Here is a 16,504-nt window from a genome sequence, read left to right as displayed (position 1 = left end):
ATGTGTTTCGCGCTTAACGTCAGATCTCTCTGCAACACCCCCCCCCCCCCCCCCCCCCCCACACACACACACACGGATACACTCTAAGGTGGCTTACCCCACCCCCCAGCAACCCGACCCCGATATTGCGCGATGTTCATACTATAGTGTTCTAGTTCATACCTTTCTCCTGCGACGGACGCCGTCGCGTTATCCAACCGTGGATTTGCATAAAGCACTGCCAGTTCCGAGCGAGCTCGATCGTTCGAATGCGAATCCCCGCCCGACGAAGACGCATGTTTTCTCCGAATTCTCGCAATAACGTTTTTCCTCCACGCGTAAGTGCCTGCAACGACTTTTATGTGTATGAAGAGCCCAAGCGATCGGTTATTTGCGACTACCGACTGCGCAAAAAAATAAAAAATAAACTGTAAAAAAAAAGTAAAAAAACAGCAACATTGTGTCTGGTGCACGAACGCGGACGGCTTCCGTCGCTGCTGGACACGAATAACCGTTAGTTCCAACCGAATGAGAGGAGGTCGCCTCCTCTCCAGCGTCCGCTCTGCCAAAGTGGAAAGAGGTGGAAGGAGCTTCCACTTCCTTCTTTACCTGTCACCGACTATAGTTTTTTTTTTCTTTCTTTTTTTTTCTGGTGGGACCAAAGTGTTTAGGTGAAAGAATCTTGCGTTAGGGTATGGTCCTAAGTTTTGGGGCTATGACGGCCACGAGGAAATATGCGAAATTAATTAATTTTCTGGCTAATCACCCATACTCGGGTCACTCTTATTTATTATTTTTATTAATGATATTGAAAATAGTGTACCACAGACAAACCTTGTTTCTTATGTTGACGACACAACTATTTTTATTAAGGGCCACACAGCGGATGAAATAGAGAGCACGGCAATAAGAGTCCTTTCAAACATCGATTTGTGGACGAAAGTAAACGGGCTAAAAATAAACGCGGAAAAAACTAAATGTGTGTTATATGGACCACAAAAGAGACAATTACCTAATTTGCTTCAAATAACTTTAGGGTCTTCAACACTTCAAGTGGTAAAGTTGGTAAAAATATTGGGCGTTTATTTCACTGAATCGTTGTCATGGAATGAGCACGTTGATTATATACATCAAAAAGTTCGTAAATCTATTGGTCTCCTTAGTAAGAATCGCGATGTCTTTCCAACAGGTGTTAAATTACTTATATACTAATCTTTGAATTACACTCACTACGTGTATTGCCATTTAGTTTGAGGCCAAACAACGATGCAAAATATCACAAAATTACTAACCCAAAAGAGGGTTCTTCGAATTGTCGCAAATGTACCATTCTTGCACCCTTCTCGGGAGCTCTTTCTTAAACATAACGTCATTCCTATTGACCACTTGAACAAACTTCGCCTGCTGGTGATGTATAATATGGCATTAAAACATAATATTGTTTTCCTTTTCGCACTGTCGGGCTTAGCAAAACTAGACCATAAATATGTCACACGTCACGGCGAAATTTGGAGCGTTTCAATAGCCCGTACGAATTACGGCTTTACATCATTAAAATACGCATTACCATCTTTACTTAATAAACTCGAAGCCAATGGTATCAGCATCTATGGGACATCAAATCGGATGTTGGCAAAAATCATACTACAGACAGCATAATTTTTACCTTTAGTGCCTGGAGTTTTTGTATCTGTGGTGAAACTTGTTTCTGCTTTAAAAATATTTGTTTTGACGCATTCAAGCTGAGTGCCACAATGTGAATTCTCGTGATTGTGTTTTAGTGCCCATTTTTGTGTTTGCTTTCGTTGTGTTTCCAATGCTGCCTTTCCGCCAAAGTGTGTTAGGGCGCCAGGACCTCGTCAAGCTGCAACCGCAGCTTTTTGTCCTGACGTCCTCCCTTTTCGTACCAACCAGAATGGGAAATAAAATACATTATTAAATGTTTAATTAGCTTCTTACATTTGTTAGGCTCTTTTTCTTCTTTCTCGACCGCGACGGGTAGGTTTGCACTGGCGGTGTAAAACCTTTTCTTTAGTATTGATAGGTAGAAATGATTAATTTTGCAGTTCTCGCACACCGACCGACTCTTGCTTGGCTTGGCACTTCCGCGCTGCTCGGCTGCCGTCCAGTGCCGTAGACGGCCCGGTGCCTCTGAGCAGCCGCATCTCCACGGGGCCATGAGGAATGGGACGCCGTCTGCTGGAATACTCTCGGCGCTAGGGCTGTATTCACCCGTTTTTGTTTGGCCACAAACTCAGTGGCGCCATCTATTGGGTAGCCCCGGCACATTTCCGGTTCACGTATTTTTTTCGAATGTTTTACTCGTTTTTATTTTATCATAGGAGTGAATTTAGTCTGACAGTGCTACAAGTGGTGTGAATTTAGTCTGACAGTGCTATAATTTCCTTAGGATAGCGTGTATATTTGATTTCGCAGTACAGCCAAAGCTACAGGGGAGAGAGCATATTCCAACCTATTCAAGAAGAGGGAGAGGAGGAACAGAGGAGAAAGGCTGGGAATCCCAGTCCCATTTCTCCTGTTCCCCTTTCCTATCTCTTGAAAAAGTTGGGGCTCGCTCTCTCCCCTGTGGGTCTGGTCTCAGACTTGTACGTAACTTAAATACTCTACTCAAGTTACTGTATCTTAAATACTTTTGTGAGTAGCTTGGTATCTTGCAAATACTTTCGAACGCCAGTATTTGGTACGCTAACTTAAATACTTTTTTCAAGTAGCTTGTACTCATTTTAAAGTTACTTTTAAGTTACTTTCTATTTTTTATTTTCTCTAGAGGCGGGAAGCTTGGAAAATATTGAACTCAAGTTATTTTGCCTAGGCGCCCTGCCACTATAGATACATTTTGTGCCAGGTAATACAGTGCACTTCCGTGCTTCTGCAGAAAGAGGTGACACGGAGAAGCACGTGTCGGAGCCTCAAGCCGAACGGACGCGTGTCGTGTCTTCTAACTGGGCAAAACGTCAAAGCCCATTTTCTTACAATTTGTTTGTGGCCACGCCCAAGAGCAACAGAGGTTCCGAAGCTGAAGGGCATGCGGGTGAAAGCATAAGATGTGTACAAGGCCACAAGCCAGAGGGAGGGCACTTGTGTCGGGGAGCGGGTGGGTTCTACTAGTGTCTGGTAAGAGTCGACAGTAAACCGGAGTGTTTTTTATATTATGGAGTGAAAGCATATAAAAGAAAGCCTTCCAGCTTCAGAAATGCCTTGGCATCCGCACGCAGTCGCACACACCGCAAGCATTAGTAGACCGTGTTTCCTCCTCCGCTACGAAGAAACCGCCACTGCGCCTGCGTGCCGATGGCTTTGGCTGTAGAGTTCAGGGTAGCGGAGGGGCTTAGCGGAGGGGGAAACACGGTCTACTAAAACTCGCTATTGTCTTCGGTAGCACGAATGACCGCCAACGCCCACCACGATAGCGCCCGCTCTCCTCTGGCCTGCACTCGCCGACTCCCGACTGCACGGCACCGCCAGTGCACTGACGGGGGAAGCGGAAATGAACACCCGACACAAGGGCAGCGTCGGAGGCGAGCCTTTGTGTAGAAACTCCCTCCGCAGGCGAACGGGCCTCGCGCTTCCCTCGCCTTTGTCCTTGCCATAACAAGGGTATAAAAGAAAAAATGTTTTTATTTTTGTTTCTTTCGTTGTTACTTGGGACCTCATAGAAGCCTGAGTGGCAGCCTAAGTCTAGCTAAGAGATTTCCAGGAGGCTCCATAGTAGGTGGGAGGAAGAATTTTTTCTGACTTCGGTAGAGAAAATTGTAACTTGAGAGTATCTTGAAAGTAACGAGTTACTTTTTTGGTGTTTTTTTTTGTACTTTACTTAATTACTTTACAAATTTGAGTATTTAGTAGTCTACTCAGTTACTATTTTTCGTGGTACTCAGTAACTTAACTTAAATACTTTTAGTGAGTATCTTGTACAAGCCTGGTTTGGCTGTACTGCACGGTTGTAGTGAGACGGAGTATAGTTCGGAACCGGAAGTGGTTGGGGGCTATTTGCACACTGGCACCACCACGTTTTGACTCACGCGAGAAAGAGCGAAGAAACGCCAGCCCCGGGGAACCACGAACTTCATTACCCAGCGAGCTCTCACGTACATTGGGGAACGCACTTGAGGAAAGAAAAACAAAATGGCCGAAAACATAGAAAGCACTCGCTTACACTTTTTTTTTTCTTTAAACATAATGTACGTAGTTGGGGAATTGACGCCAGTGATGGAAGTGGCGTTTGACTTTTGAAGCAGGCTCTGTATCAGGCAAATTAATGGCTTGGAGTAGCCACTGATGCTTGAGAGAGAGAGAGAGAGAGAGAGAGCAGATGCCAACATCTAGCTGTTAACGCATCACTTGAAAATTTAAAAAAAAAAAAAATTGATTGCATCGCTACACGAGTTTATCTTTGATAATGATTGAGGGTCCCTCTTTGATACTGGAGCATATTGCTTATTACCTTTTGCGATAAGAATAAAAAGGGCGCAAAACGTACACAGAACTTTCTATTTAGAAATAAGGTTCTGGTCAAAGTAGAGTCTATCTACCAATGGGTACTTGAAAAAAAAATATTGCTAAAAATAAATCATAGCGCAACACTTCAGATGGAATAAAGCCTCACTCCCCTCCCCCCTCTACACTTGGTAGTTTATAATGCCCGTAAATATAACTTCCGTAAATTGCGAGTAAAAACCAACATATTCGTTAGCACGTCTATCAATATAAATGCATACCCCAAGCTTTATTGACCTATCAAACTCAATACTCTAGTTTCATAAACCGCAAAAGCAACCCCCTACAACTATTATGAAAGTCTACACTCGTGCTCCAAATGTGACACCGCTCTTTCGCGGCGCTGGAACCAGGGTTGAGTCAAAGATCGCTGCTCTTTCGATCGAAAGCTGCACGGGAACTATTTTGACTTCCGTATTTCTTCAATTATAGACTCACGTGTTTTTTTAAATTTTGTTTTATTGGCACAACATTCTAAACTTAGAGGTCAAGCTATAGACAAGACGAAATAAGGTAGACTTGTCATAGTACTGGGCATAATTCCCGAGCCTATCGCGCTGACCCAGGCAGGCGCTCTCCCATGTCAGCCGCTGCTCCTAGCACTCCGGTGCAAGGCGGGGAAGCTCGACGCGCGCGCTCTGGTGAGAGGCAGTGGAGGTCGATGCGAGCGGCGAAAGTACCAAATCAAATCAAAGTTTATTCAGACAACCGCCGAAGAATACTCTTTGGTCACCCTCAGGAGGGTGACCAAAGCAGCTGTTGGCACCAAGTAAGCTCTCCTTTTCGTCCAATAGCGTCTCTTGGCTTTTGTGATCGTTGGGGGCGTGTCCAACCACAGCGCCATGTCGCCACTGCTAGGACACGCATTCCCACTGGTAACACACGAACCTTGTCCGATGTGCGTATGAGGGCACAAAGATGATAAAACACAATCTGCATTTCTTTCGTTCATTTGTTTTCTCGCGTGTGTGTGTGTGTGTGTGTGTGTGTGTGTGTGTGTGTGTGTGCGCGTGCGTGCGTGTGTGTGTGTGTGTGTGTGTGTGTGTGTGTGTGTGTGTGTGTGCGTGCGTGCGTGCGTGCGTGCGTGCGTGCGTGCGTGCGTGCGTGAGTGTAAAAAAAAAAAACCCGCGCGCGCCGGGGGGGGGGGGGGGGGGGGGGGGTTTGGGAGCTGCAAGCCGCACTTCAGTCACTTCGGCGTCCGAAGAAGACTCGCGGGCCGTGGTTTGGTCACCGCAGTGGCTGCACCAATCAAATGCATCGAACTATCCGTGACTTGCACTTTTGGTACGAGAGTTCGTGGTTGAATTCGTTCGAACCTTCGACTCTGCTCTAACATAAGATGAGACAAACTACACGGCACGTAGAGACGCTGAGAAATATATATACAGGGTCGTCGAGATAAATCCGGAAAATTCACATTATTCATTCAAACACATAGAGGCAGAGGAAAAAATGCGGGTCTTCGTGCACTGCCAAGCTTATCGTTGACCTTGCCACTCCCATGTGATTGGCCAGGTCGTTCATGCTGCGCCGAAGGTCCTTCTCAATTACTTGCTTTAATTCGCATACGAACTCTTCGTTTCTTTTGCGATTCGACCGGCCGACCGGTTTATGTGCTTTGCTCTGTCTGCCGTAACGTTTCCCTGGCCGGCACATTCTCTGAACGCCTTGGCAACGCTGTAAACTTGTGCCTTCTTGTAGCCGAACCACGCAATGACTTGCTTAGGCGATTTTCCAGCGCGAAGCGATTCGAGTATTGCTGCCCTCCGGTCGTATTCCGTGCTCATTTTTGAGTAAGTCGCGAATTGTTTATTATGCGATGGTTCGCTGTAGAATAACGTGGCCACAGAAGCGCAATACGGCAGGCTAGCTTCACTGTATTGTAGTCAAAAGTCTGGAACAAGTCCGGATTTGTCTCCACGGCCCTGTATCTGTGCAGCATTTTTCTTTCCCCCTACTTCTCTGAATATTAAGTTCAATAATTAAACATTTTATTTGTTGAAGCCCACTTGGCGCAGGTGTGGTGCAATTCTTAGCAAAAATTGCATTTCGGCGAAGGGTGAAAGAAACTTTCCTCCGTGGCGCAATTTGGCGCAAATGGCGCGGCGCTTCCAGCTCGACCTCTTTATAATCTAGCAGTGACATAAACGTTCGATTAAAATCTTCCTAGTGGGCGCTACGGGGCGAAAAATGTCATAATTGCATTGCTTGCACACGGCTTTAAACAGAACCGAAGCGAGCAGGCAGTGCCCATGACGTCGATCTCTCTGTGCCGGCTCCGTAACCCACGTATTAAGTGACGTCAGCAGCGCGACGCAAATGCAGAACGAAAAGATCGACGTCACGGCTGCTCTTTGCCGGCTTAGTTTCTTTTTGAAGCAGTGTAGGAGGGTGACATTTCTCGCCCCGTAGCAACCACTACAAATTTTTTATTCAACATTTCATAACACGGTCTTAAAATATGAAAGTGAATTGTAACCTCTTAGTTATCGAACTGATAAACTCTTTTTTCTTCTTTTTAGGTGCCGCCGAAGCACCAACCTGACCCCAAGGCTAACCCTCCCTTTTCATTTTTTATTCGTAACTACTAAAAATAAAAACATGTATACTATTACAGGTTGGTAGCAGTGCTGATGTCAGCTATGCCACAACGCAAACTGTCATGGGACTAAAGCATTTTTATTTGGCTTCAACAATGCGAGATCACGCGACACCGGTCACCAGCAAACAAAGCTAAAAAGAGTGCTCTCCAAATGTAACAGGAATGAACTGTAATGACATGCCATATTTTATTAATGTCATTTCAATAACAAAAAAGATGATGCCGACAGACGGTAGTGGGTGCACCTAAATTACAACTAAGGAGAGGCCTTAAAAAAACCGCTATGCCTTGCTGTCATTTTGGCCTTCCAGTTTCTCGACAACAGGCTCTTCGAGAGAGGTCTCTTCGAGGGCGGTACGGATCTGTCTGACAAGGCCTTCGGGATCGTCCATTGCAGTTTTGCCTGGAATGCAAGAAAAAAAAAAAGTTTTAGCCTTACAGCTTGAAAACGCATAGAAGATCTAGGCTTCTTATCCCACCATAGCTTTACATAATATATCTAGCAGAAAACGTCAATCTCGATCTCCCCATTTATTTCAACCTTTGCAGAATGGCAGGGCATCGGCGTGAACATCGGTGGATCCGATGGGCCCGTATTGCTGACAGTGCGCTTTAAAGGCCTACGACCAGACTCGAGATTCTGCGAGGCAGAAGATCCTCCTCACCATGGGGGAGGAGGAAACAGGCAACGGTGGACAGGGTAGAAGGGGGGAGAGAAGGAAGCGAGGGAAAGGTGGAAAGCGCGAACTGATCGTCGGTTTTTAAAGGGAAACTGAGGTGGTTCTGTATTTGAGTAAAAACGCTTAAACCGTCTTCGTTTGGCCTCCAGGATACGAATGTCGAGAATATATATATATATATATATATATATATATATTTTTTTTTTTTTTTTTTTTTTTTTTATTTGGTGCACGGAGGTTGCAGAAAATCCCTTCCAAGGTATCACTGAAACCCCTCCTTCCCGGAGCGCTACGTCATAAAGGAGCTTTCGGAACCTCCGTTTTTGCGGACCTTCAGCGCCCATACTCCATTAACCCTGAAAGGTGCCCTGAGGAGGTTTCTGAGATGGCCTAAATATGCCGATAACTCCCTCTGCTGACTCTAAGTATCCTAGAAATCCCTAAATCGTGACGATACGCGACCAATTTCCTCATTAAAAAAAAACAAAAAAAAAACAATCAAAGGTCGCAATGCACCGAGGTTATCTCGGGTTTTTTACAACCTTTAAAGCCGCACTGACACTAGTCGTGACGTCTTTTTCTGACCTTTAAAATGTCAGAAAAAAACGTCACGACTGGTGTCAGTGCGGGAATATATTCGGCAAGCTTGCAATTGCACGCGCTGCCCACACAAGTGACACGCGCTTGGCAGCCCAAAATATCTTTGTATGACGCAACGGCTGGTCGGAGGTTTTTCGTATTTTCTCGCGAGTTACATCTTCGGAGAAAACGAACGCGATATCCGATTCACGAAATAAAAAAACACCCAACAAATACCTCTAACTTTTTTTTTTTTTTCAAGAACAAACTCCTTTTTGGTTTTTCTTTAATATAAACAAACAGTAAAACAATATTTTCAAGGTGTGTAATCGCGTAATCGTGTAATCGCCGCCATTTTGAATATGGTGATGCTGCTTCCCTGATGCCGATCTTATGTGTACGCATTCTAATAAAAGATGTTTTGCACCAAAAATAAATCAAGACCTCTGATACCGACATTAAACACACAAAATAAATTTTGAAAGTAAGTTTGAGATCACTCTACTTTAACACTGAGACTGGCTACGTAACACCTTTTCCACAAGGGCGCAGCCATTGCGAATGTTATCACTACTGGTATGCGGTAAAACATCTTTTGATATCTCCACACCGCTGGAAGGTGTTTACGAAAAATGTGTGTTCGCCACACATTCTTGTTTTGCCTCCCCTATATTTTCTCGCATATTCCAGGTTGAAATGTTTTATTCTTTTTTCGCCCCCATACCAAATACGGAACCCACGTGACTGAGGACGAGAGGAAACAGAAAACGTCTATAATTAAAATGCCTCAAGAGCGATGAGTGAATCAATAGATATAAATTTATCATCTTTTGAATCTAACAAGGCCAATACTTCGTCAGATCGTACACGGCTCATTTTCTCCGAATTCAAACCAAAACGAAACCAAGTGTGGTTTCGTATAACCGATCTAAATATTAAAAGTATACTGATCAACAGCTCACGTTTGATTCTAAGGGCCTATTGCATAGTAACGTACGTTTTAAATAAGCTTTCTAGATAAATACGATTATCAGAGTAAATGCAAGCCAGAGCGACACAATGAAACCACATCCCCGCATTGCCACATTCAAAATTGCAGTGCCCAAGAAGTGCGGGATCTCCCACGCTCCGCAACTTGCTGCGATCGTTGTAGAGGCAGCTTTGCCACCCTAAACATGTCCCTTCCCACAACGTTTGCTGCTCCGATTTTTTTCTAGACGCCTCCCCCAGCATTTCAAAACAGCAAGTGCTTGGCCAACGGTGGTGGGTCGGAGGCGATGGATAGTAGATTTGACGTGAGGGTAGTGAACTCGAGGTACGGGGAAAAAGCTATGGTAGTGTTCGCGGCGTACGCCAAGATCACTACAGTGGTGATTTCAGCGTACAGGATAACCACTACAGCAGTAGTTTTAGTGGGGTAGTAAGATCGGCGTCCAACAAGGCCGAGACGGCTCGGCGCGGTCTTTGTCCCGCCAAGCCGTCCAAAAATCGGAGGCTCCGTCCGAAAAATATTTGGCGCCCCAGATCTTTCGAATCGTCTCCGATTCTCGCCAAAGGGGAGGAGCCTAGCTGCCGTCCAAATTTCGTTTGCAGTTTCCGCGGTATATTCGGTCGTTTTTCCTGCCCGAACACAAAAACCAATATCAAACGCGCGCAAAAACAAACACACAAAAAAAAAAAAAATAGCAGGAACTAGTTACGAATTTTATACCGCAGATTTCGGTTGCAATAGATACGTGTTTCACGACAAACTCGCGTAACATGGGAATTGATATCAAGACAAAAAACGCCGGAAGGAGCAACGAATTCGCATGTCACGGGAATGAATACCGCAGATTGCGGACGCAGCAGATTCGCATTTCAGAGTGTGATAAACGAGCGGGAATCGGGGGTGGGCGATGTTTCGAAATCCTTACATTACGGATATTCACCCCAAAGAAACGGGATGGGGGATATCTCGGTTGCGGGCGTTCATCCGGAAAGTTACGGCAATCTTTTTTTAACTTTACTTAAAAAAAAAAAAAAAAACGGAATTACGCATTGTATCAGAAGAAATAAAGTCAACAAGCAAACTAACATCAGCTTGTCGCGCCCAACATACCGTCTGCTTTTCTATCAATCACTTTCCCATACTTTCTCTCACACCACCAAATATTAACTGTGACATCCTGGGTTTGCTATGCAATTGAAGTCTTCCAGTGCCTTGAAATTTCAAAAAGAGTATTGTACAGAAAGAGCTAACAGACACTGTAAAGTTATGCGACATTAATAAGGGGACCTTAGAACCTCCGTTCACCCAAAATCGTCCACAACGCGAATTGTCAAAATAACGAGACAAAACCGTGTATTTACCCAGTTCATCCCCATAACCCTTGCCTACACATGCCTTGCACGTGACGTCAGACAGCACCGTAGCAACCGCCATTGCTCCATACCATGCTCATGTGCCCATACCCTCTGCAGCAAAAATTTGCCATTATTGAATTTCTTCTTCTCAACAAAGCTTGCCGCAAAGAACTAATTCGACAGTGCCAAATGTATGCTGCAGAAGGTACGCACAGGGGAGCATGGTACGGAGCAATGGCAGCTGATGTCACGTCAATGCAAGCCATTTATACAGTGGGGTATTAATATTAACAAGGGATAATATTAACGAGACAGGGCTATTTTCAGAGATTGCATACTTGTATAACTTTTGTGTAACACCTTAGTCAATCTCTGACAATAAGAAGTAACCTGAAATATGTTGCTGAGTAAAAACGTCAGAGTTGGACAGCAACGGATGAAACTATTATAGTTATCTCGTCTCTAGCACCAACGCATTTTGAGCCGACGTACTGATCAACAACTAACCGATCATCTAACATACCGATCAACGACGACTAACAAATAACTTGGCAAGCAGTGAACGCTTCGGCGCCACTCATCCAGTCATGACAACGCAGCAAAATATGTGACAGCTTTCCACGGAAGGCGTTCGCTACAACGGTATGTCTCCATGCGTCTTGCTCAAGCGTGCTGATTGACTCACCGGGGCTATGCTCTTTGCTGTTTGCCAAGTTACGGTGAAACGGGGTATATAGCGACGGAACATCCTCTCCCGACTGCTTCTACTTTCTTCCTAAAGGAAAACCTTTCTAATAAGATGGCTGCCACGGAGCCGGGACAAGCGTACAAAATCCAAGTCAAGACCAGCATACCTTTCAAAACTCCTAAAGGGGCTGACTGGAACCTAAAATGTAGCTGCGGGTCATCCGAATATCGCCTTCTTAATTTTGCCAAGAAAGCCTGTGTCCCCGTCTTGCGGAGTCTCATCTTTCCCGGCGTACGTTTTCTTGTCGCCTAAAGAGGGGGAGGAAAGACGAAAAAAAACGTGGTCACGTCTGGTGCACCAAGCGTAAGCTACGGGCAAACTCTCCCTCCCCCTTTCTTTTGCAGCTAGGCCAATGTCCTCACGTAACAGTGCACCAAATCGTATTGATTTGACAGCTTCCTGGTAAACGTACGCAACGAGAACCGCTTAGCCCTTCCACTGCCAAAAAAGAGTCTGGCTCGTTTAGTGACATATGCTTTAATAGCAATTCTAAGAAAGCTGCAACTGCGAGGCCATAACTTTCCATTGTGCTAAAAAGAGGTTGAAGGAAAGACTATAATGTGAGTGCTTTGCTTTGGCATGCTTTTCAGTTGCACAAACGAATCTCCCAGTGCTGTAGCTATAGAACTTCAGTTATAGGCACAGAACTTCAGTCGTAAGCCAACAGCCATGGTGAAACTACGATGCCCAAGATAAACTAGGACGAAAGCCGCTCCTGCCAGACAAGTGCAGAAGTAACTTCTTTCAGAGCTACGAGCTCATGCTCACAGCTTTCGCCGACATGGTTACCGAAATGCGGACGGGCTACACCTTTTACGGCAGTGAAGGGTTCGAGCTATGAAACCTCTCAAGAAGGGAACACAGGCTTCGGCATCGCGAGAGAGAAAGAGCAGAAAACCGGCAGCGGTTTACAAACCCAGCTTGTTGCAACTCATGATTTTTTGGGTTGCGCTAAAGACAAAGATTCGGGGAACGATCACAACTCGGTCCAGCACACTATAACACCTTAGAGTACAACAGCAAAGCATGGTCTGCCCTGAAGATTTCTTAAGGGGGGATGCTGATCTTTAACTTTTTATTTTTAATCATCATGCTGTAATTTAGTATACTCATGTATTTCTCAGTGGTGATTTCAAATAGGCAATTAGTTTTCATATAGCTCTACTAGATCTTGAGTTATCAATAAATTTGTAATTTTAGTTAGGTCCTCATTACGGGTAGTTAGCGTGAAATTCTTCAGAACATATCAGAAATTTTAACCGAATTGCGTTCACCGAGACATGTTTTGCGCGGTGATGCTATTTTAAGCCTTAAGGATATTACATTGGTAAAAAACACTTGCAATCAAGTTGCACAAAACGGGAGGCTATATCTTTCCGAGATTAATTAACTAAAATTATTGTATGACATATAAAGCAACAAAAATAGCATCACCGTGCAAAGCATGTCTTGTTGAATGCAATTCTATAAAAATATCTGATATCATCTGAAGAATTTTATGCTAACGACTTGTACGAAGGACCTAATTAAAATTACAAATTTATTGACAACTCAGGATCTAGTGAAGCTATCTGAAAAGTAATTGCATATTTGAAATCACCACCAAGAATACATCAGTATACTAAATTTCAGCATGATGAATGAAAAATAAAAGGTTAAAAGACCAGCATCCCCCACATGCAAAAGAAAAAAACATTTTTTTTAAACAGCCTGGATGGGAAAAGGAAGTTATTAAAGGGATGCTGAACCGAAATCTGGATTCCACAAAACACTGGCAAAAGCGTGCAACGGGATGCTACAAACACCAAAACATCACTCGTACAGCGATATCTCGAACGGATGATTGTATTTTTAAAAAAAAAGGAGGCGCATTTGACAGATATGTTTACGTCTTGTTTTTCCAAGAAGGAGAGAAAACGGCCTCGCGTCTTCTCCGCCTCGCCGCCTTGAGGGAGCGAAGAGAAGAGAGGAGGATAAAAGATATATTCACGGTCACGCGTCTCGTCGGCCTGGTTCAATCTCAACTTCTATTTTCAAAAATATGCATGGCCATTCATTCGAGATATCGCCTTACGAGTAGTGGTGTAGGAATTGTAGCGTCCTGCCTACATTTCCTGCATTGTTTTTTTTAAATCCATATTTCGGCTCACCATCCCTTTAAACGAACTTACAATGAACAAGAAAAATGTTTAGAGCTATATTTACAGCGCGAAACGTATTTGTAGTTGGCGCCCGCAGAAAAATGGTCGCTATTTATCGCATGACTGGCCGCTATTCATCACATGGTGCTTGCGCTCTTTCGGAAGCTTCCCATGGCCTCTAAAAGTTACTTATTCATCTTCACTTGAAGTGCAACAAAAAAAAGTTTCAGCATTTCCACTCTGGTAAAGAAGGAAGACCAGCAAAGCTGTACTATGGTCAGACGACCTCAAGGACGACTTCTTGCACGACCTCAAGGACGACGCATAAGGACGACGTCAAGGACTACTTCTAAGGTGACCTCGAGGACGACGCCTAGAGGATGACCTCAGAAACGATCTCAAAGACGACGCCTAGGACGAACTCAGGGACGACGTCTAGGACGACCTCAAGGACAACGTCTAAAACAACCTCAAAAACGACTTCTAGGACAATTTCGAAGACAACGTCTACGACGACCTCAAGGACGATTTCTGGGACGACCTCGAGGATGACGTCTAGGATGACCTCAAGAATAACTTCTAGGACAACCTCAAGGAGGACGTCTAGGACGAGCTCAAGGACAATTTCTAAGACGACCTCGAGGACAACCTCAAGGACGACGTCTAGAACGACATCAAGGATGATTTCGAGGACGACTTCGAGGACGACCTTGAGGACGACCTTGAGGACGACATCTAGAATGACACAGAGAAAAATTCAGCCTTTCCACTCTGGTGAAAACCAGAGTGGAAAGGCTGGAAAGGTTGTTGCCATCTATGAGCAAGGCCGGCAAGCCAATTGTATGGTTGCCGCCATCGCTCATAGATGGCGGTAGCTGTCCAGAGTTTTGTGTCAACATTCCTTTGCAGGGGACACTATCGTGGGGAAACTAGTCCTTAACATCTCCGCTGTAAAAACGAAGATTAATACGTAACTTTTAGAGCCCAAAGGAAGCTCCTGAAAGAGCGCAAGCACCATGTGAAGACCTGTATCCGGTCAGAAATTGACGGCGGCGGCGTGGAGAAACGCGTTGAACCGGTGGCGACCACGCTCAGCCATAGAGTTATTACAATAAAACCTAGAGGCTCAGGTGACACTAGTGTGCTCTTGGATTTGGACGCAGACAGCAACAAGTCGAAATTGGACTTCTGGTAATGCATTCCTATGGGAAAACGCAAATGTGTTTTCTCTTTGCGCTCGATTACGAGAGCAAATATTGCTTAGTGTTGCAACAGAATAAAATTTTGGAACAGTTGGATGTACTAAAATATGCGTCGGAGCATTTTCTTTAGAATTCATGGCGTCGAACACTACGCTAAAGTAGCCCAATACACATGTATAATATGTGTTGATGTTGCAGACTGCTGTTATAGGGCACATATTTACGCATGTAGTCAATGTTTTGAAGCACACAGAGTGAATCAGCTTGACGAAACACCAAAAGGATGCTAACACATGCCAAATCAAACAATCAAAACATTGACTACATGTTTGCAGGTAGACCTCAAGGCAGCTTGCTTTAAAGGTCTACCTGCTATCCATCAATCAGAGCTCAAAGTTTTAACATCACCACAACCCCTGCAAAAAAAAAAAAAAAAAGCAGACGAACTTGCGCCCTGCATATCAGACACTTTACCAAAAAAGTGTTGCAATATTCCACACAGATGTCGCTCAAAGGCAGGTAAATGCCAAAGTGGCGGTGCGCTTGTACGCACCTTGCCTCGTGTTGACGATGCCGTCCACCGTGCCTGGGGTGTCGTCCTCGAGTTCTGCGTAAGCTTGCACCAGGGCCTTCTGCTTGTCACTCATCTTCCTGCATAAGCCGCACAGAACGAACCCTTGACAACCCAAACACCCGCGGACCGTTGAGTCCCACAAGTTGCCCGACGTGGCGACTGAGAGTGCTTGCGATGTGGTCCCTCGCATCCTTAAACCGATCTGATTGTGCAGGAGATATACCATAAGAGACTTTATTTTTTGCGGGCTCAACGTTTTCACAAATTCTTTGAACATCTCGCAGGCACAAAAATATTGCGATTTCGAGTAACGTTTTTTTCTACTCTCAAACTTCGGGATAATCAAGTCGTTTTCTGGTCGTCACCCACAGCTTAAGAAGTGTGGGGTCGTGGCTCGTCAGGCTTACACTTCTTGGTTCGCAATCGATTCTTCGGCACTCCTATTGGCAAAAGCCGCAATCTGCCCAGCCTTGGAGCAACAGTTAGATGCGATTTCAAAAGTGCAAATAAGACAAGGACATTCCTGTCTTACCCACTTGTCCTGTTGGCACCATTTATTTGTACCAAAGTGCACAGACTGGCCTAGCATCATGCTTAGCTCAGTGCACCAACTCATGTTTACAGACAAGTGCCCCTAGCAGCACGCCACCTGTACCGCGTTTGTGCGATGGAGTGTGGGGGCAAGGAGCACCGCGTCCGGCATCAACAAACAATTGGAATGCGATGTCGTTGGCATCGGTGTGAGTCCCCGTGCTCTTTTCTGCGTTGGAATTGTTGACTCTATGTTTTCCCAGCAATGTCCAACTACTTTAGTGACCTGAGCGAAATGAACGAGGCTCGTTACACCGCATGCCTTCGTGTAAATAATGTGATGTGCAGCAATCCATTCCACGTGAACGTCGCGGAATGGACGCTGAAGCCCAATTGACGCAATGAGATTCTAGTCGCTATTTTCAGTCGCGACGTCGCTCCGTCTGCAAAAGCATGGGCGGTAGCTGCAATGCTCGACGTCGGTACTGAAAATCGCAAGCAGAATCGGACCAAGTGAATCAGACATGCAAGTCAGTGATGGCCACTGGTAAAAATGGTCAACATGTTCTTGTATCTACTGTTTAAGCCAAGCCTACTTACCCCA

General features: G+C 44.9%; 1 protein-coding gene across 2 annotated transcripts in view; it reads right to left on the bottom strand.

Moving 5' to 3' along the window:
• Positions 1-7,157: 7,157 nt before the first annotated feature.
• LOC115333029 (protein tumorous imaginal discs, mitochondrial) overlaps positions 7,158-16,504 on the bottom strand; it is a 28,266-nt gene continuing 18,919 nt past the window's right edge. The window contains exons 10-12 of one of the 2 annotated variants that reach the window (XR_003920687.3): positions 15,349-15,446; positions 11,559-11,700; positions 7,366-7,502 (exon numbers count right to left, since the gene is read on the bottom strand). Coding sequence is in view for 1 of the 2 variants with exons in the window: in XM_029995563.4 (XP_029851423.2) it covers positions 7,381-7,502; positions 15,349-15,446 (220 nt within the window). In the remaining variant the exon portion in view is untranslated. Of the gene's footprint in view, positions 7,503-11,558; positions 11,701-15,348; positions 15,447-16,504 lie in introns of both variants that reach the window. The other variant, XM_029995563.4, reaches the window with a different exon arrangement.

Source organism: Ixodes scapularis, unplaced genomic scaffold (genome assembly GCF_016920785.2).
Source record: "Ixodes scapularis isolate PalLabHiFi unplaced genomic scaffold, ASM1692078v2 PGA_scaffold13__105_contigs__length_92229423, whole genome shotgun sequence".
Lineage (NCBI taxonomy): Eukaryota > Metazoa > Arthropoda > Arachnida > Ixodida > Ixodidae > Ixodes > Ixodes scapularis.
This window is presented reverse-complemented; position numbering and strand designations above follow the sequence as displayed.